Genomic DNA, 21374 nt, shown 5'->3' with positions numbered 1-21374 from the left:
GTTATTTTTTATTTACTGATCATGCTGGGATTCTAATTATTGGTGATATGATTGCAGATATAAGTTGTGTGCTTGTGAATGACTTTCCATCTGGTTTATGCTTGGTGAATATGCATATGTTATGCATAGCACAATACAAAATGTAGCTCAATAAAGATAATACTTAGTAAATAATTATTTGTTGATGTACTTTATGAGGATTTCCTTTTTGAACAAAAATCTGCTTTTATCAACAAAGACAAGATAGTTTAGTAAATCATTTACACTTAGAAGGACCAACACTGTTGACATATTCTTTCGGAAAAATTAGGTCAGACATTGTAATCTTCACAATAACATGTGAAGAAAAGTCTGCTGTTAAAAACAAAACAATTGATGGAACAATTAGAAAGTAACTATTGACAAAGAAATTACAACATGTCTAACCATTAGACACATAAAATGCATGTTGTGTATGAAAATCAATACTTGATCTATAGACAATTAAATCTTGTTGCGGGTTGGCAGCGTCTCTGACTTCTAAATCATTTGTCAAACTTAATTTCTTGAATATTGACATACCCTGCCTCTATGTTTGGTATAGCTGTACACGAGATGTCATAGGAACCTAAATTATCACTTTAAGGTTTCATCTTGGGCCGCAACACTACCACAAGTCATTGAATGGTGTCATGCCTAAGATGTGGGATATGTAGTCTTTGTAGTGGTTTGGATGGTGCCTCCTCCATAAGAGAGGAAGGTTGAGAAGGTTCTCGTCTTCACCCTGACATCACCATCCTGAGAGACTGAGCTTGGACCTTTCTTCAGGCTTGTCCCTTGGTAAGTTGAAAAAGCAAACAATTCACTTATGATAATTACATGATCAAATACCAGATTTGTGAAAATTGCATTCATGACATTAGAAAGTGAAATGTAATGGTTAATTGCCTCTGGTTAGTTGTTGGTATTAGACAATCATAATGCATAGACCGTGAGGTTAATCAAATGAGCTTTACATTAGAGAAATATCACCTGCTTTGTACGGATGGATGGGATTGCTGACGTTGACAAAAAGTATGGCAGATAATTCTAACATTATGTGACCATACCAGTTTACCAATAGACTATGCATACAGCCTTGATGAAAAGTAGACTACTATCTGCAGTGGGAGGTTGTTCCTAAAGAAAACTTTGATAGGCAAAGATTTAATTTTGAGTATGTATTCAATAAATGTTCCTGAATGAAATAGTGGCACAGCAAACTGACTGTAATGAAAAGGTAGGAAAATAATCTTCATGTCTTCTTGTGCCTTCTGAATAAAACAATCAATGTTTAGGGATTGAACAAGGTCAGGTCCTTGGTTCCCACCAGATTGGAAAGGTCTGTTATTGGAATGGCTATTGATATCTGGGCCTCATGGGCCTTCACGTATCAATGTACTCACTAGTCCAAATGAACAGATAAAGAGGGTCCTTGACTGGGCGCTCATTGGTACATTTCAATTAGTACATATTAATTAATGCTGTTATGAGATCTATTCATTCACTAAAACTTTGCTTAAATTTTTTTATATCTTACACAGTTCTTGTCATAACTGATAATCCCCCAGGTGATAAATATATACTGTTGAAGTCGGAAGTTTACATACACTTAGGTTGGAGTCATTAAAACTAGTTTTTCAACCACTCCACAACTTTCTTGTTAACAAACTATAGTTTTGGCAAGTCGGTTAGGACATCTACTTTGTGCATGACACAAGTACTTTTTCCAACAATTGTTTACAGACAGATTATTTCACTTATAATTCACTGTATCACAATTCCAGTGGGTCAGAAGTTTACATACACTAAGTTGACTGTGCCTTTAAACAGCTTGGAAAATTCCAGAAAATGATGTCATGGCTTTAGAAGCTTCTGATAGGCTAATTGACATCATTTGAGTCAATTGGAGGTGTACCTGTGGATGTATTTCAAGGCCTACCTTCAAACTCAGTGCCTCTTAGCTTGACATCATGGGAAAATCAAAAGAAATCAGCCAAGACTTCAGAAAAAAAATTGTAGACCTCCACAAGTCTGGATCATCCTTGGGAGCAATTTCCAAATGCCTGAAGGTACCACGTTCATCTGTACAAACAACAGCATCATGTTGTGGGGGTGCTTTGCTGCAGGAGGGATGTGTGGATATATTGAAGCAACATCTCCAGACATCAGTCAGGAAGTTAAAGCTTGGTCGCAAATGGGTCTTCCAAATGGACAATGACACCAAGCATACTTCCAAAGTTGTGGCAAAATGGCTTAAGGACAACAAAGTCAAGGTATTGGAGTGACCATCACAAAGCCCTGACCTCAATCCCATAGAAAATGTGTGGGCAGAACTGAAAGAGTGTGCGCGAGCAAGAAGGCCTACAAACCTGACTCAGTTGCACCAGCTCTGTCAGGGGGAATGGGCCAAAATTCACCCAACTTATTGTGGGAAGCTTGTGGAAGGCTACCCGAAACATTTGACCCAAGTTAAACAATTTAAAGCAATGCTACCAAATACTAATTGAGTGTATGTAAACTTCTGACCCACTGGGAATGTGATGAAAGAAATAAAAGCTGAAATAAATAATTCTGTCTACTATTATTCTGACATTTCACATTCTTAAAATAAAGTGGTGATACTAACTGACCTAAGACAGGGAATTTTTACTAGGATTAAATGTCAGGAATTGTGAAAAACTGATTTTAAATGTATTTGGCTAAGGTGTATGTAAACTTCCAACTTCAACTGTATATATATTATTTTTCACAGTAAACTGTCCAACTGGACTATCGAAATGGGTGAATGGGACTTGCTGGGCCGGCTGCTGGACAAAGTGCGAGATGAATAAACAAGTACAGCATGAGAAGGCCAGTAACTTCCTGAAGAAGGGCTACGCAGTCCCCAAGTACAGCAACGTCAATGAGATGATTAACCTGCATGGCCTTCTGTTACATAGTGCACCTATTGGTGAAGATCCTGTTGGAGCTGGGGTTCTTTGTGGGTCAATACCACCTGCATGGATTCACCCTCCAGGCTCGCTTTGTCTGCAGCCGCTTCCCCTGCCCTCACCAGGTGGACTGCTTTCTGTCTAGACCCACAGAGAAGAGACTGTCTTCATCTGGTTCATGTTCATTGAGCTCTTCTACTTGTTGGTCAAATCGGTCAAAGAGTGTGGACAGGACGCAGGACTACACGGTGACCCATGGTCACCCCTGTCCTGGAGAGAAAGGCCTTTGAGAACAGGGACCAGATGATCTAGAACTGTGTCAATCTAGAGTTGCAGCTGCATGGGAGGAAGCTGGGCAGTGGGGTGACGAAAAGTGTGGCTTCTGAGGACAACACTGCTAATATGGAGGAGGTCTATATTTGACCTGGCAGCTTCTGTACACATTCCTTTTTCACACAACCTGCGTGTATGTTCACCCAATAAGTCTGGTGCCAGGCAAAAACCAAATGTATAAAATTACCTTCCTTGTGTGCCTGACTTGTCTATTTCTCATAAAAGTTAACTGCATTTAAAAAAAATGTTTTCATCGAATAGAGGATGTCTTTGAGCTTGTGCCACAGATAAATTATATAAATGTGTATATTTCTTTGGGATTTGTATCATTGGTTGTGCCATTGCTTGTAAGAGTTGATGTAATGTAATTCATATATCACCATAATCTTGATTTAATAAATTACTCTTTTATAAGGAATCTATTCTGGCTGGTATCATTGTGTTTGGTTTGATTCCTCTTTTGTTATTATAAATGAGCCTCAGAATGTTTGCCTCCATGATGCCTATTTCATGAACAACTCTGAGCTCTGTGTTATTAATTCAATGCAATATAAAACATTTATGTAGATGTGTTCCTGTTTAATCTGTTGTTGGTATCTATCTGTCAATCATTACGCGGAACCTTCCAGTCAGTCCCAAGGGTTAACTTTAAAATCCCATTTGTCGATGATGACTGTGACTGTGAACCTGCTGATGGGTTACGCAATCCCAACCACCAGCCCTAAAATCTCAAGGTTCAACTTATGTTAACATCAGTTGGCTACAGTCTCCATAGGGTCAGGACAAGGTAAGAGGCAACATTTTCTTTTTAAATTTAACAAAAAATGAACAGAACAGCAGTTCAATTTGTAATAATTTTTGATATAAGGATTCCACTGTAAATATTGTCTTTGGAGTTTACTGAATAACAGGCATTATCATCAAATGTTTAAATATAATTGATTCCAAAGTTATACCAACATTTTATCTCAGAATGATTACATTTACATTTAATACTATACATTTACTATCAAATAGACTGTCAATCAGTGGTTTCTCTACATTTGACCAACTGCTTACATTTAATTTATTTTTGGTTTTAATAATTTTTGGATACACACGGAATTAGAAGACAATGTTTTGTAACAATCATTTTCTTATTAAAGGTAAATTAAAGCGATTGAAGGGATACCAGTTTTAGGCACTTGGCTTGAGGCTATTGTGTGCGTTTCCCAATAGTCAGATTAATGATTAAGGCCGAAAACTGAGTGAAAAACATTGAAAACCTGACTCATTGATAAGATGGCCCTTGTGACTGAGCCCCTCGTGTCCATTCATATTCATAGACAGTAACTTGTTTCATGTCTTCTTCTTTTCTCTAGAAAGCCATTGAACATCAGCAAACATGGGGGACTGGGGTTTTCTTTCCAAGTTACTGGACAAGGTGCAGTCTCACTCAACAGTCATCGGAAAGATATGGATGAGTGTCCTGTTCCTGTTCAGAATCATGGTCTTGGGTGCCGGAGCGGAGAGCGTGTGGGGCGATGAACAGTCTGGTTTCATATGCAATACGCAACAACCTGGTTGTGAGAATGTGTGCTACGACCATATCTTCCCCATCTCACACATCCGCTTCTGGGTCATGCAGATCATCTTTGTCTCCACCCCAACTCTTCTATATCTGGGCCATGCCATGCATGTCATCAGCCAGGAGAACAAACTGAGAGCCATACTGCAGAGCCAAGTTGACAATGGCACATTGAAGAAGCCCAAATACAGCAACGAAGCAGGGAAGATCAAAATTAAGGGGAATTTGCTGGGCAGTTACATGACCCAGCTGTTCTTTAAGATCATTATAGAGATCACTTTCATCGTGGGTCAGTACTACCTGTATGGGTTTATCATGGTCCCCATGTTCCCCTGCTCAAGATCTCCCTGCCCCTTCACTGTCGAATGCTACATGTCCCGTCCTACAGAGAAGACCATCTTCATCATCTTCATGCTGGTGGTGGCCTGTGTGTCTCTGGCTTTGAACGTGATTGAGGTGTTCTATCTGCTTTGTACAAGATTAAGATGTGGTGGCTCCAAAGGCCGCAGTTATCACACTACCTCAACAGCGAACCCAGCCACCCTCCCGCCTCCTGGGTGGTCTGGTCACGTAGATACTGAAATGGACGCCCTGAGACAGAACAAGATGAATCTGGAGTTTGAGAGTGGCCAGAGTTTAGGGGGTAGTCTGGATAGAGCTAAGGAAGAGAAACATTTGCTGGGTAACAACCACTAAAACACTTGAAAGTTAATTTGCCTTGAATGTATCTTAATCTTTTGTATTGTTGAAAATCTGAATTAATACACTACCTGTTTTGTCTTCTTATTTTTATTTGTTTTAGGCACAGTGTACTAGTAGTGTGTATTAAGTTTCTAAAATTGTCCTTAAGTTATGGCAACCACCAGCTGGGGTCTTGAACTGACTTGACACTTGAATGCCTACAGTTGACTTGACACTTGAATGCCTACAGTTGAGATATTTTCTGTCATGTGATACAATAAATGTGTCAAGATATACAAGTGTATTAAAAAAAAGAATAATCAAAATATAGTGCCTAAGTTAGTAGTGTTTTATTTGTATCAATGGTGCCTGAATGAAAATGAGAGACTGAAAACCCATCAATAAAATCACTGAAATGTAACAAAATAACACACGTTAGGAAAACGTTGATTATCTTAGGACACCATTTATGGAAATATGTCTATCAAATTAACATCACTGAACATAAGACATCTGGTCTCCAAACTCTCAAAATAAAGGGGCTTGTAAATAAACTCTCCTTTTTTTACCAGAACTTTGTCAAACTACCAATCCAGACAAATGTTCTAGAAGTGAGAGTATGAAAATATGTCTGTATCTATTTGAAAATAAGGAGCGCCCCGTCCTCCAACCCCTCACAATAAAGAGGCATAGAAGAGTTGTATGTCTCCCAACCCCTCACAATAAAGGGGCTTACAGGTATAATATAACAAAAATATCCTTATTGTTTTGCCAGAACTGGATTAACTACAGTACCAACCCAGGCACATATTCTGAGAGAGTATATTATATTTTAAAAAATCATGACCTCATATTACCTTCTACCTACCTGGACCACCCACATTTTCAATTAGAAATCCTTAGCACAGAACATAGCTTAGACTACAATGCTCTTTCATGGTTATTACTAATTCAATTGGAAATACTGATACATAATTAACTTTATCATTGTGTTGCCAATTATTAACCTTAACAATCACCACAGGTACAGCCAAATTCTAAACAGCAGACTTCTCATTTCAAGATGTCATGCACAACGTGCCACCTTGCACAACAAGCAAATTGTGCAACTTCAAGGTAGACGGTTGTAGGCTACTACGTAGAATTTGATCATTTGTCTCTACTGCTGGTGGCTGTTGTGTTCTGTCCAGAAACTGTCTCTTTAAAGGTAAAGCATTTTTTTTGCTTATCTTTCTACTTATTTTTTATGTTGCCTATAATTATGAATAATTGTATTGTTTTCATCTAACATGAATAGACATAAAAATGAAAATCTAATATCATCAAAACCAAAATGATTCATTGATAAGCTTGAACCATTCTAAGATGGACAACCAAAGTGAAACATAACCTACAAATTATTATCTGAAACAAGTGTACTAGTTTTTATTTAAATATTGATTTTGTGGTATTTGGGACATTTTACTTTGATAGCCTCGTGCCGTCTGTGTCCATTACTTGAAGCAAGTAAATCATTGATGCAGACTTAACACACAGACCACCTATACTGGTATACTGACCTCATAAGAGCCCCGTGAGGCTTACAGCATGGAAAAAAATATCACATTTACTCACTTTCCCAATGTTTTTGGGCATATCATTAAACTAAATTAATATAATTTGTAACAAAATTTTATCACATCGAAATAGAATACATACTGTATGTATAAATAAGTGATATACACTGAGTGGACAAAACATTAGGAACACCTGCTCTTCCCATGACATAGACTGACCAGGTGAATCCAGGTGAAAGATACGATCCCTTATTGACGTCACTTGTTAAATACACTTCAATCAGTGTAGATGAAGGGGAGGAGACAGGTTAAAGAAGGGTTTTTAAGCCTTGACCAATTGAGACATGGATTGTGTATGTGTGCCGTTCAGAGAGTTAATGGAAAAACAAAAGATGTAAGTGCCTTTGAATGGGGCATAGTAGTAGGTGCCAGGCTCACCAGTTTGAGTGTGTCAAGAACCGCAGTGCTGCTGGGTTTTTCACATTCAAAAGTTTCCCGTGTGTATCAAGAATGGTCCACCACCCAAAGGACATCCAGCCAACTTGACACAACTGTGGGAAGCATTGGAGTCAACATGGGCCAGCATTCCTGTGGAATGCTTTCGACACCTTGTAGAGTCCATGCCCCAACGAATTGAGGCTGTTCTAAGGGCGAAAGGGGGTGCAACTCAATATTAGGAAGGTGTTCCTAATGTTTTGTACACTCAGTGTATTTTGCTCCCGAAATACTGAATTCCAAGATGACACATTAGATTTTGACTAAGAAAAAACATCATCTGGTTGATAACAGACAGCATGGGATATCTCTCCTGTTATGCGATATGTTTTATAGCTCACTTGGCTCTAGGAAATAGCCTTACTATCCCATACACAGCTTGTGTTCTTATCTCCACAACACAGACTGTTCTCTGTTGAGCTACTTACTGTGTGTGATTCTGCTTTAGTCATTTGATATTTAGTCATTTCATTTTATCATAGATTTTTCATCATTTATCAGAATGTTGCAAATATTGTAACTCAACTTATACATTTGTTTTCCCAAACATTAGCATCACATTTATCGTTCCTATGTTCGTATTTCTTTCCAAACAGAACAATCCGCAAATATGGGAGAGTGGGGATTCCTGTCATCACTGCTGGACAAGGTGCAGTCACACTCCACGGTCGTCGGTAAAGTTTGGATGACTGTCCTGTTTATCTTTAGGATCATGGTCCTGGGTGCCGGGGCAGAGAAGGTGTGGAGCGATGAGCAGTCTAGTATGATCTGCAATACCAAACAGCCCGGCTGTAAGAACGTGTGCTACGACCACGCCTTCCCCATCTCCCACATCCGTTTCTGGGTCCTTCAGATCATCTTCGTCTCCACCCCAACGTTAGTGTATCTGGGACATGTCATGCACGTCATCCACAAGGAAAACAAACTGAGGCAATGGCTAAGTCAGGCAGGAAATGAGATGGGGAAAATGCCTAAGTATTCTGATGAGAAGGGTCATGTCAAAATCAAAGGTGACTTGCTGGCCAGTTACATGGTCAATATCTTCTTCAGGATTTTACTGGAGATATCATTTATAGTGGGTCAGTATTACTTGTATGGGTTTATTCTGGACCCCAAGATTGAATGCAGCAGAGCTCCCTGTCCGTTCACTGTAGAATGCTTCATGTCACGACCAACAGAGAAGACCATCTTCATCATCTTCATGCTGGTGGTTGCCTGTGCATCTCTGCTGCTGTATGTGGTGGAGATATTCTATCTGATCTGCTCCAAGTGTGGTTCTGGCTCAAGAAGACGAGCCAAAGCAGTTCCAGCCATTGCAATCCACAGCTGTCTGGATGGAGGCAGTATGATGCAGAACGAGAAGATGAGTCTTCATGCAACTGGTCACAGCACAGCCTGAAGTCACTGATCACCAATCAACTATTGTTAACACTATTGACATTTCTGTTGATATACAGAGGAAGAATGCCACTGAAACTGTCAGCCCTACAATAATGCAGGGTCTTAAAGGCCCAGTAAAGTCAAAAACGTGATTTGCCTGTGTTTTATATGTATTTTCACACTATGAGGTTTGACTAATGCAGTGAACTTGTGAGAATGATGATAATGCCCTTTCAGTGGAAGAGCTGTTTGAAATGGCTGCCTGAAATTGGAGTTTGGATGAAGTTTTGACCTTCCACAGTGACATCACCATGTGGTAATTAGTTAAATAGACCAATAAGAAAGAGAGTTCCAAACGTTGCTGACAATAACAGCTCATTTTCAGTTTCCCCCTCCCTACTCAGACCACGCCCAGACAGACCTAGCAAAATTATTGCTTGAGAAATTGCTCTTTGCTAAGAAGTTATTTTTGTTTCTTTTTGACCATTTACATTGAAAACAATCACAGTACGGTACTTCATTGAAATGATTTGATACTGAGATAAAAACAGCTGCATTGGACCTTTAAGATTATTGTTAGGCTTGGCTTGATTCCGTAAGTTTATTTATTTTAATTTTACCATTATTTAACTAGGCAAGTCAGTTAAGAACAAATTCTTATTTTCAATGTTGGCCTAGGAACAGTTGATGACAAGCAAGGGTTAATACAATACAGTAGGTGTAGCAGGACTGATGCTTTGAGCTTTGATGATGTGCACTAGGAGCAACTTAATTTTCAGCAGTCTTGTTGTCACTCCTCAGTGAGCTAGTCACCGCAGGGTCTTTCTCTAATGAGGTGTGAACCTTGATATAATGTGATTCATCATACATTGTTTTGGTTATTGAACCCACGCTGTCCTAAAGTGACACAAAAAATTGTTTCAGAAAATATTTGTAACTTCATCATGTGAATATGTCAATTTGATTTTGTAATTGATTTATGTTTTTGTAAAAAAAAATGAAATGTGAGCGTTGACTTGAGTGTATTTTATGTTATAAGATGAGGAAAGACGAGAAATAATATACACAGGGGACTGGTGAGATGTTTTTTCTCTATATGTACATTATATATAAAAAAGTAAATTGTCCAGCAAAACAGGACTTTGATGTGTACTGTATATTATATCAGTGATTTAATAGACCAAAACATAAGACGTATACACAGCATAGTCTTCATGGGTCAAGAGGTCAAACAAACTTCTCATGGTTATTGACCATAACAAGTATGTGTGCAATGAGGCTGTCCACTTGGCACACACTGGTTGAATCAACATTGTTTCCACGTCATTTCAATTAAATTACGTTGAATTGATGTCTGTGCCCAGTGGCTGTAGTCTACACACTGTATGTATATCTGCAGGAATGTACAATAATAATATTGAGTCAATTATGGTTGAATTGTAGGAGACGCAATTATAAGTACTTCATCAGTTAGATTTCAATGAGGTGACATTTTCAAAAGTTAATCATCTATGTACCAATCAGTGAAAGTTTGCTTTTGCTACATCATGAAAAAATGTGTCAGTCTACTGCTGCATATGTGAAGAGAAATGATGTAACATTATAAAACTCAGTGAACTCAAATTTGATGCTTGATATATGACTGCATGGATCCAGACAAGCTAATCTGTGTATGCAACAAATAAACTTTGATTTGGTTTGTTGTATTTGTTGAAAAGGCACGTCCTTATCAAATGCACAGCACTATTTCGTGATTCATATCCCAAACAAAAAACGCACAAAAAGAACCAATTCGGTTGTCAGTAGTAGCCTATGTATCTAGTCCTCCTCTAGTATTCGTCAAACATCAGAGATATTTTAGTCACAACTCAGCAATGTCTTAGAACATCCCAGTTTTTACTGCATATTAAACATATAGGCAGTACATTCAATCAATTGTACACAACAGAGTCAGAGAGCAGCGGTAAAAACAACAACGTATTGTATTCGGGATGTCTTGTTATAATTGTGAGGTCAATGGCTCTCGTCATACTGTACACAAGAAAATAAATTAAGCTAGACAGTGATTCAACTGAATATTCAGCAGAATGACTCTTTATCAAACTGCTTGTGTTTATCATGGAGTGCATACCTCTCAGCTGCAGGAGGTTGTCTGTTACACCCCTGCCTAACCTTTGATCCAATCAGGTGGAACATCTCCACCACATTGAGCAGCAGAGACACACAGGCCATCACCAGCATGAAGATGATAAAGATAGTCTTCTCAGTGGGCCGCGATATGAAGCACTCTACATGGTCTCCCTTACATGGGTATCCACTGCATTTAATCTTATTGGGCAATACAAAGCCATACAGGTAATACTGGCCCACTATGAATCCAACCTCAAATAGAATCTTAAAAAGCACATTGGACATGTAACTGACAAGCAAGGTCCCCTTTATGTGAACTTTGCCCTTGTCGTCAGTGTATTTGGGCACTTTCACGTTTCCATTCTTTCCTTTTGATTGTTGTCTTCTCAGTTTGTTCTCCTTGTGGATGATGTGCATGACGTGTGCCAGGTAAACCAGAGTTGGGACGGAGATGAAGATGATCTGAAGGACCCAGAAGCGGATGTGGGAGATGGGGAAAGCCCGGTCGTAGCACAGATTCTTACAACCTGGTGACAGTGTGTTGCAGACCAGACGTGATTGCTCATCCCCCCATACTTTTTCTATCCCTGCCACCAGAACCAGCAGTCTGAACACAAACAGGACTGTCAGCCAAACCTTCCCGACAACTGTAGAGTGGGATTGTACTTTGTCCAACAGGGAAGCAAGAAAGGACCAGTCCCCCATTTTTCAGGTGTGGCTAAATGTTCAAAGAAAGATAGGATAATAGGAGATAAAACATGATTAGTGTTGTTAGTACTGTATCTACTACATATGAATCTTAGTTTGATCGCTCTGTTGTTGCTGAGAACTTTTCTGCACTGAAGGATATGCAGATAAGCTTTGTGATTTACATAAATCCACTGACACACGGTGCAGTAACTAACCACGCTAACACACGGTTATATTAACAGAGCTTTTCATGTAGCCTACTTTTGGACAGCTAATAGCCTAACACTGATCAAGCAATATTATGGACTAAACGTTAAAATCCTTTTGCTGCAGGATTGTTTTGCTGTGAAAACATAGATCAAATTAAGATCATACATCTGTATACTCTATGAAGATACAGCAGTCAGCCAATGTTCTATGTAACACGTTTTGCTGCAGCGTAAACTAAATTACATGGTAGTTTGCTGAAATGTTGAGTATATAAAGCAGCTTTCTTACCTCAGAGGTGAGCACAATCTCCTCACACCAGTTCTTCTCTACTATGGGGAATTCTCTCTTAATGAATTGTACTCTCCCCTCTTATAGTTTGACCTCAGTTTGAATCATCAGGTCAGCCCCATCCAGCCCCATACTCTCTGACAACTTGCACGTCGTTCATTCCTCTTTACAAATGTTTAAACCAAGGAAGGCAGAAACTCATGACTGCTCCCCCCCCAAATATGTCATCATTGGTCAGTCACCACCCAATGCCTCATCCTTGTGAAACAATCAAATGACTGTAAATCCAAAAGGTCATGGTGGATTCAGGGATGTTATCAAACACGATCCATGGCATTTGGTCCCTACCTAGAGGGGTAGGCTACTATTCATATCTATGTTTGTGTTGATATCTCCTTTGAGACTTTCCAAACATGCCTTACTTTAACAGATGAGTTTGCTCATGGAGAATCTCAGCTGTGTACAATCATTTAAAGTACTGACACAAAAATCCATTAAGAAACTGTCAGGAGGTCTATGTGTAGCTGGTGTATAGGAGTCAGGCGCAGGACAGTAGATAAGAGTAAATAAACGTATTTTACTCAACATATAATAAATGCAATACAAAAACAGAGCCCACAATAACAGACCTACCTACATAGAAACAATCACTCACAAACAAACATGGGGGAACAGAGGGTTAAATAATGAACAGGTAATTGGGTGATTGAAACCAGGTGTGTAAGACAAACACAAAACAAATGGAAAATGGAAAATGAAAAGTGGATCGGCGATGGCTAGAAAGCCGGTGACGTCGACCGCCGAACGCCGCCCGAACAAGGAGAGGGACTGACTTCGGCGGAAGTCGTGACAGAAACAAACTCTCTGTAGAAAATACAGTCAGAGAGGGTTGAATGACTCTGCAAAATGTGTTTGTGATAGTTCACATGTTTAGATTGGGAGTTCAAGCACATCTTTTTTTGTGTTGACATTAACATGAGGAAGGGGTGGGATGTCAAAAGGTCAACCCACTTTAGAGGAAGAGAGAGATTAAGTGAAATTATGAAATTGTTGCATGGAAGTCTGATTGGTGTAAAAGTGTTACTACAAGCACGTAGTATAACTGTGAGTCAGGCTGACCAAACCCATCAGGTTTATAAGAAGGGGCTACTCTTTGAGTATTTCAATATCCTAATCCCATGTTCACGAATGCTATTCCTTGCATCTGCCTTATTGATGAAAAAAAAAATCTGATCTGAGCAACATAACAAGTGAGTAAATCTGTTTATTTTTGTACAAACTGAAGATAATAACTTATGGATATATAGAAATAAATAGTATTTCATTTTGAAATAGTGCTGTGAAGCCAATTTACTTTCCAGTCTTTTCACAGCTCACTACTATCAAAGGCAATTCCTTATCTCAGTATGTTGTCACTTTCTCTCTAAAATGGTATTCATGGATGAAATTTCACCTATGTTTTCCACAGAGATAATAATCAGTGGCAATGGGGGACTGGTCATATCTTTCCAAGTTATTGGACCAGGTGCAGTCCCACTCAACGGCCATCGGAAAGACGTGGATGAGTGTCCTGTTTATCTTCAGGATCCTGGTTCTGGGTGCAGCAGCAGATAGCGTGTGGGGAGACGAACAGTCTGATTTCTACTGCAACAACAAAGAACCTGGGTGTGAGAATGTGTGCTATGACTGGGCCTTCCCCATCTCACACATCCGTTTCTGGGTCATGCAGATCATCTTTGTCTCCACCCCAACTCTTCTATATCTGGGCCATGCCATGCATGTCATCCAACAGGAGGATAAGATGAGGGAGGCACTGCAGAGCCAGGTTGACAATGGCATGTTGAAGAAGCCCAAATACACAGATGACCGGGGGAAAATCAAAATCAAGGGAATTCTGCTACGTAGCTACATGACCCAGTTGTTCTTTAAGATAGTGTTGGAGCTCGCTTTTATTGTGGGACAGTACTACTTATATGGGTTTGTCATGAAACCCATGTTCCTCTGTCAACAACAGCCCTGTTCCAGACTGGGTGCTGAGTGCTTCATGTCCCGTCCCACAGAGAAGACCATTTTTATCATCTTCATGCTGGTGGTGGGCTGTGTGTCCCTGCTTTTGAATGTGATTGAGGTGTTTTATTTGATTTGCACCAGAGTAAAATGTGGAACCAAGAAACAATACCCACTGCATATCATCTCAGCTGAGAACCCAGTCACGCTGTACAGTCCTGCATCAGAATGGCATGGTAACCTGGATGGACATAAAGATTGCTCATCCCTTCACAACATCCAAAGAGAAGCTGAACTAATGGAGGAAAAGAAAAACACTCCTTAGGTTTGCAATAGATTTCATGTGATGATATTCGGACGTGAATTGATGTAATCACTTCCAGTAAATTAGGGAAACAAATCATTCCAGAGTGTATTGAGTTTTGTTTGTCAAATAGACTACCTTGTTACTGAATGTTGTAAATATTACAGTTTGTTTCTATGCTGACACTGCGATGACTAATGTTTTGTAGGATATGCATATCTCTGTTCAAAATAAAAGTACTGGAAAAGGAAACGTGAAACATTTCTCACGGCCGCGCATTCCCAGGGCTTACACTAGATGGCAGCATAAACTTGGGGATTGAAGTCACATTTTACCTGCACCAGTGGTCAGACTTTGTTCCGCAGAATAGGTTATAGTCTTAACTAAATGTCTAGCTCTATGTTTATAAACACATGCAACACAAGTTACCTTTCGTGTCAAAGTTTTATATTATCAGCGCATCGTTAGGCGTCTTGATGAGTTATTCTCATCATGATTAATGTTTGACACTTTTTGTCTGTCATTACAACTAACAAGAAAAGGTGACTGTCAAACATGTTAAGCAACTATCTTTGGGCTTTGATCTACATACAATGGATATTATCTTAAACAATTAAAACATAATCCTGAACTAGGCTACTGGTTTACGGAGTGGCGCACAGGACCTATCAACGGAACGCTCTAGCCTATCATATGCTGTAGACTTGGTCTCGGTGAAGCTTTTAATTCATAGTGATCTGAAAAAGTTGCGGTTAATCTTATTATTTAAAGAAAACAATCTGTCACACAATTACATTTAAGTTGAAAAAAAGTACAGAATCCGAGCGAAAGGAGGTCTAAGTCTTGACGTAGGGGTCAGGTGACTCCAAACTTTTCTCTCCATCGTTTTTTTCTCCCCCCAGCCTGTATGTGGACTGTTATAAGGCAAGCAAAGTTTGACAAGTCAGTCTAAATTTCTCCCTGGTCCCAAACTTGGATATCAAGAAAGTGGTGACTGTTTTCAAGAAGTGACAGGGAAAGTCCCTAAGGGCTCTCTTCTTACTTCTGAGTAACTTTCAAGGTAAGCGTTGCGTTAAATTCCAGTGCCAATATTGATCTGAAGAAGTATTTGTATATATATATTTGCCGAGAAACCAAATTGCTCAGAATCCAGACGCAGTGCCAATACAGACGCATTGTATTAATATAGGCTATCTATCCGTTATAGTATGGTCCATAATATATACTTTAAAAAAGTTATTTTTTTCTGTGTTTAACAAGGAAAAGTTTAAATGATCCTCCAAGAAAGATTGAGACATTGATTCATCTGTTTCTTTTGATGTTTTCCTTTTATAATTTGGTGTGACCATTGCTTATGAGATACACGAGTAACCTGGGTCCAAAAGCAGCATGTGATGTCAAGCTCATAGAGAATTGCAACTGAACTGCTTATAAGCTGTAGACTGGAGATAGATTTGTTTTCTAAACTTAAACCTAACCAAGTATATTGACATGCTTATTTATACTTTTTTTTAAATTAAATATTGTCGAATTTGGCTACTCAGATTTGTGAAGTTCTTCCTTGCATCTGGGAAGCGCAGTTTAAAATACGCTTCCACTGTAAGGAAATATTAAGGTTGAACTGATGTACTTATTACAATCTTATACATTGTGATATTCGCTCAACGTTTAATTTAATTGCTGTAATAACATCATTACAAGATCAGAGATCTTAAGCTTTAGTGGGTTTCTTACTCTAGATCAGAATTGTCCTCGTGGACGTTTTTTCTTCTTCTTCAAGTCACGAAATTATTCTGTTATATTAAATAGGCCTATAAATTACCCAGTGAAATTGATTACAAATGATTTATTTGAAAAGGCTTTTATCATGGTACCATCATTGTTGAGTAAGAAGCAGTCCTTAGATTGATGTGTTATTTTTCACTTTACTGTAGTGCTTTGAGAAGTGGGGCCACAAGTGAGAATCATGTAGAAGTTTGGCGGGAGTTTAGAAGTTTTCCTGCATGCTGAACATCAAAATTGAATGACATCAAGATTAGGGTTAGGCATTAGGGCTCATGCATGTGAAACCTGCATGTGAAAGGTTGTTTGTGATGTGAAGTTGCAAACTCTAGTACAGTATGCCTATAGTATATGCAGTACATTATTAGCTAATTGAAGACACATGCTTTTGGTACACCCTCCTAACAGATGGCTTCTACTTATCCATGTTTGTTCATTGTGCAGTCATTCTCGGGCCTTTATTTGTGTACTGGCATCGTTCAGAATCTTTATTGAAATGGTATTCGTGTTTACAAACTTGAATCTCATATGTCATGCAGTATGAGTTTAGTATCTGTGATAGTTGGGTCTCTGCAGCGGAGCTACGGTAGGCAGGTCACTAATAAGCGCACAATGAACGGGGCCCTGTGCTGTAGTCTCAGAGCGCAGACGTGTGTCTGAGTGCGCTCCAGACACTCTCGCTATTGGCCCCAGCAGGAGAGCCATTGGTCCCCAATCTGAGGCAATCTCTGAGAGCAGAGAGCTATTAGGCTTTAGTAAAGTAAAGTTTGTACCTGGATGTGGAAGTTGGTTCTATTCCATCTCCAGCTTTTAGGAACAATATTTACTGAGGATGAAACTTAATGAGAATTGAAATGATATATCCAGGATAATCAGAATGCAAATAGATCTTGCATTCTGAAGATCTTATAGTTATTTTCTCAGCTGACTAGTAAATGAATGTATTTTGTGAAGAACAGTAACTTTGTCTGAAACTGTGTGTGACATTTATTTGAGACTTGGGGGTATTTACATAACAATCCTTCAATTACACTGTACACCACAAGTTAACATTGAGAAATGCTCACACACACCCTACTTGACATCTTTTTAACAACCCTAATAAACATGAAACAATGTAGAAATAAGGCATACGGACCAAATTAACAAACAATGGTTTGATGAGAAACAGGTCATGTTTTTATAGCCTGCCGATGAAGGGGAAACAAATGTTTGTGCTTGTGTTTCAAAAACCTGGGCTCTATCATCTACCATTACACTATTCACTTACTCCGTTTTTTAAGAAGTACCATCAACACTTGTAGGACCACACAATGTGGTTTTCCTCTCATCACTTCCAATAGGAAGACAATAGCTATCAAATTCACTTTCTGGATTGAAGATTCATTAAGCATAACATAAGGGATTGACATCTTGTGCTCAATAAGACATTGGTCTAGTCCATACAGAAAGTGGATTTCCCTCCAGAGCCATGAAAGAGCCATCACAAGACTTGTGGTCATTCCACTTTTTCATAGAACGTTGAGATGTGTTTGATTAGAATCAAAAAGGTTACTTGAGAAAGTGATATATAAGCATGTTTACTGTATATAGGAATGTTTATTTATTTATTGCATTCAATTATTTTCTGTCTAATTGCAGCTAAAGCTCCTTCATCATGGGTGACTGGAGTGCTTTGGGGAGGCTCCTGGACAAGGTACAGGCTTACTCCACGGCTGGAGGGAAGGTGTGGCTCTCTGTCCTCTTCATCTTCAGGATCCTGGTGCTTGGGACGGCTGTGGAGTCTGCCTGGGGGGACGAGCAGTCCGCCTTCAAGTGCAACACCCAGCAACCTGGTTGTGAGAACGTGTGTTATGACAAATCTTTTCCTATATCACATGTACGGTTCTGGGTGCTACAGATTATCTTTGTCTCGACGCCAACTCTTCTCTACCTTGCCCATGTGTTCTACCTGTTGCGAATAGAGCAGAAGATTAACCGCAAAGAGGAAGGGCTGAAAAACATCCAGAACGACGGAGGCGACGTGGACGTACCTCTAAAGAAGATTGAGTTAAAAAAGCTCAAGCATGGGCTGGAAGAGCATGGGAAGGTTAAGATGAAGGGAGCCCTCTTGAGAACCTATATATTCAGCATTTTTTTCAAGTCCATTTTTGAGGTGGGCTTCCTGGTCATACAGTGGTACATTTACGGCTTCAGCTTGGCTGCTGTCTACACCTGTGAGAGGTCCCCCTGCCCCCACAGAGTCGACTGTTTCCTCTCCCGACCTACTGAGAAAACCGTCTTCATCATCTTCATGCTGGTGGTCTCTCTGGTCTCCCTGCTTCTGAACGTCATTGAGCTCTTCTACGTGATGTTCAAGAGGATCAAGGACCGCGTGAAGGGGAAACAACCGCCCGTCCACTACCCTGGCACTGGGACGTTAAGCCCCACCCCCAAGGATCTGTCCACCACTAAGTATGCCTACTATAACGGCTGTTCCTCTCCCACTGCCCCCCTGTCACCCATGTCACCCCCGGGGTACAAGCTGGCCACTGGGGAGAGAACCAACTCCGTTCGCAACTACAACAAGCAAGCCAATGAGCAAAACTGGGCCAACTATAGCACTGAGCAGAACCGCCTGGGCCAGAATGGCAGCACCATCTCCAACTCCCATGCACAGGCCTTTGACTTTCCTGACGACACCCAGGAGAGTAAGAAACTGACCCCAGGGCACGAGCTGCAGCCGTTGGCCTTGATGGACCCCAGGCCCTGCAGTCGGGCCAGCAGTCGCATGAGCAGTCGGCCGAGGCCAGATGATCTAGATGTCTAGCCCCCCACACCCCCTCCCCCCACACCTCCCCATTGGTGCCAGAGAACAGAGAGCACAAGGAAGCATTCTCAAAGTGCTGAAGCGGGCGGGGCATAGCCCATTCACTGTCCTCACTAGAGAATCTAGTCAATAAAGAGACATTAAAATACTTACACTGTTGGAGGTACGATACATTTATTGATGACTTTCAAACTAGTGGAGCTAACAAGCTTTAAAAAAAAACAACTAGTTGGTGAAGAACATGTGACCGTGTTGCGATAACTGTGCCCAACAGTCCCTTATTTCACTTTAGAAGAATATGCCTTGGTTATGTGTTTGGTTTAGTTATCATGTTTTTACCTGTAGGTTTCATTACGCAGGATGGCATTTATTGTCATGAATCTTGCCCTCGAGGCAGCTCTGCTGAGTGGTCACTAGCTGGCACAGCCACAAAGTCATACAATTTAATTTTGAACTTCTTACCTTACCTTACCTGCTAACCCTAATGTCTAACCTTAACCTTAAATTAAGACCAAAAAGCACTTTTTAAAAATGAATTTTTATGATATAACCAATTTTGACTTTGCAGCTGCTGGCCCATCTAGCAGAAATTGCTCAGTTTTGCCTCCAGTGCAAGATTTATGGCAATAAACTTCAACCTGCTTCCACCATATGGCCACACACAATGACATTACATTTAGAAAGATTACTCTTCAATATAATAGCAATGTGTCTTTTTCCATGCCTTGGAAGTAGTTTGGCTTTTAAGTCTCCGTCACACTCATCCTCTGTATGACTTCCAAGTATGTCTTGTCAAACTGGGTTGTGAGAAGGATGCTCAAATTCATGAATAAATATTTATTTATTAGTATGCAGGACATCCACCACTAGAAAAAGATTGACTACTATCCAAGGTCATGTCCATACACCCAACTGCATATTTATTGATAATAATCCAAATTACAGCAGTACAATTTTTTAAACAAATAAGAGGTTGATTTTATTATTGTGGACTGTCATTTCCTGATAAACTTTGAATTTATGTGGTGTCAGTTGATTTGTTTTATGTTTGTTGTTTTGGATTTTTTGGGGAAGAGGTTGTTGTCAGATGGTGGACTCAAGCTGCTGGAAGAGAAATACAGAGCAACAGTTTTGTATTGCAACACGTGTGTCTCGGAAGCATCTTTGAAAGAAAGGCTTTATATTTTTCTCATTTTAAAGTGTGTGTTTGATTTTTTATGTTGTTTCCTGTTGGATGGTAGAGGAGGGCAATAGAATGATTTTTTTTTGTGTTTTGCCTTTTGAGTGAATGATTTTTTTTCCCAAACTCAATGTAATCATTGCTGCTTGAGAGATAGATATTTAGTACTGTAAATCAAGCTAACTGTGTCACAAATGTGAGTTTTTAGAAGACTGCTTATAGAGCCGGACTAATATTTAGTCAAATATATTAAAAGGTATATGCCAATGTAGCTCCACACCTACCATACACTTTTAAATGGATTTTCAATTGGAAATGTTCATGTTTTCTTTCCGTTTTTTTCTCTCCAATTTTGCATTATAGTATTTCGGTACTCAAACAGAGAGTTTCATGGGTTTTTCAGCTACGATGGTGTTTGCACTGAGATCTTGACTAGGGTTTAATAGGATTAAAAAAGTGGCAAGTGTTTTCTGATATGCATGTTACTAATTTATTTTACAACACAAGGCAGAAATCACTACAGTACATACATTCAGACAGTGCTTTTGTTTGACCACTGGTTTCAATGATCTTGCAAGGCTAAAGCAAAGGGCCTCCATACAGAGTACAAGACAAACTTGGGTGTACATGTGTTTGATAACGTGGTCAAATAACGCCATTCCATGGAAATCCACTGTTGTACAGTGTGTAAGTGCATGATAGCAAAAAACCTCATTAATCATATCTGTGAAAAGCTATTTTAACCCAATAAAGATTTTTTCTTTCTTAAGATTGTTTTCTTTACAAGTCTGTTATCATATGCACCTAATTTTGCCTTTGTCCGTCTTGATACAGGCTATGTGTCTAGTCCAGCCTCCTCAGTGAAGGACCTACTGTTTAAATAGATATCAAACAGATCAATGTTATGGTTAAAAGATACATTTGTCATGTTTTGAGACTACCGTAGCTCACACTTTCCTCTTTTATAGGAAACGAACCCTAAACAATGAATCATATATGTTAAAGCCAGCT

General features: G+C 39.5%; 5 protein-coding genes across 5 annotated transcripts; 4 read left to right on the top strand and 1 right to left on the bottom strand.

The window, feature by feature from the left end:
- The first annotated feature begins 4038 nt into the window (after nt 1–4038).
- Nucleotides 4039–5951, top strand: cx32 (Gap junction Cx32.2 protein). Its single transcript, NM_001140661.1, is given in 2 exon segments — nt 4039–4071; nt 4646–5951. A coding segment is annotated over 1 exon segment (879 nt). The 5' UTR covers nt 4039–4071; nt 4646–4668; the 3' UTR covers nt 5548–5951.
- A 233-nt stretch (nt 5952–6184) lies between these two features.
- On the top strand, nt 6185–10666 carry LOC106571374 (gap junction Cx32.2 protein-like). The gene is made up of 2 exons (XM_014144391.2): nt 6185–6739; nt 8180–10666. Exon 2 carries the CDS (start codon nt 8194–8196, stop codon nt 8980–8982), a length of 789 nt encoding a protein of 262 aa, XP_013999866.1. The 5' UTR covers nt 6185–6739; nt 8180–8193; the 3' UTR covers nt 8983–10666.
- A 96-nt stretch (nt 10667–10762) lies between these two features.
- On the bottom strand, nt 10763–12439 carry LOC106571536 (gap junction Cx32.2 protein). The gene is made up of 2 exons (XM_014144696.2): nt 12282–12439; nt 10763–11811 (listed from the first exon to the last, which is right to left on the bottom strand). Exon 2 carries the CDS (start codon nt 11796–11798, stop codon nt 11043–11045), a length of 756 nt encoding a protein of 251 aa, XP_014000171.1. The 5' UTR covers nt 11799–11811; nt 12282–12439; the 3' UTR covers nt 10763–11042.
- A 1021-nt stretch (nt 12440–13460) lies between these two features.
- Nucleotides 13461–15290, top strand: LOC106571520 (gap junction Cx32.2 protein-like). The gene is made up of 2 exons (XM_014144690.2): nt 13461–13531; nt 13750–15290. Exon 2 carries the CDS (start codon nt 13768–13770, stop codon nt 14611–14613), a length of 846 nt encoding a protein of 281 aa, XP_014000165.2. The 5' UTR covers nt 13461–13531; nt 13750–13767; the 3' UTR covers nt 14614–15290.
- A 105-nt stretch (nt 15291–15395) lies between these two features.
- Nucleotides 15396–21132, top strand: LOC106571373 (gap junction alpha-1 protein). The gene is made up of 2 exons (XM_014144390.2): nt 15396–15652; nt 18016–21132. Exon 2 carries the CDS (start codon nt 18032–18034, stop codon nt 19181–19183), a length of 1152 nt encoding a protein of 383 aa, XP_013999865.1. The 5' UTR covers nt 15396–15652; nt 18016–18031; the 3' UTR covers nt 19184–21132.
- The last annotated feature ends 242 nt before the right edge of the window (nt 21133–21374 follow it).

The sequence above is a fragment of the Salmo salar genome, chromosome ssa15 (genome assembly GCF_905237065.1).
Source record: "Salmo salar chromosome ssa15, Ssal_v3.1, whole genome shotgun sequence".
Classification (NCBI taxonomy): Eukaryota; Metazoa; Chordata; class Actinopteri; order Salmoniformes; family Salmonidae; genus Salmo; species Salmo salar.
The sequence above is the reverse complement of the archived record's forward strand: the minus strand, read 5'-3'. Positions and strand labels throughout refer to the sequence as shown.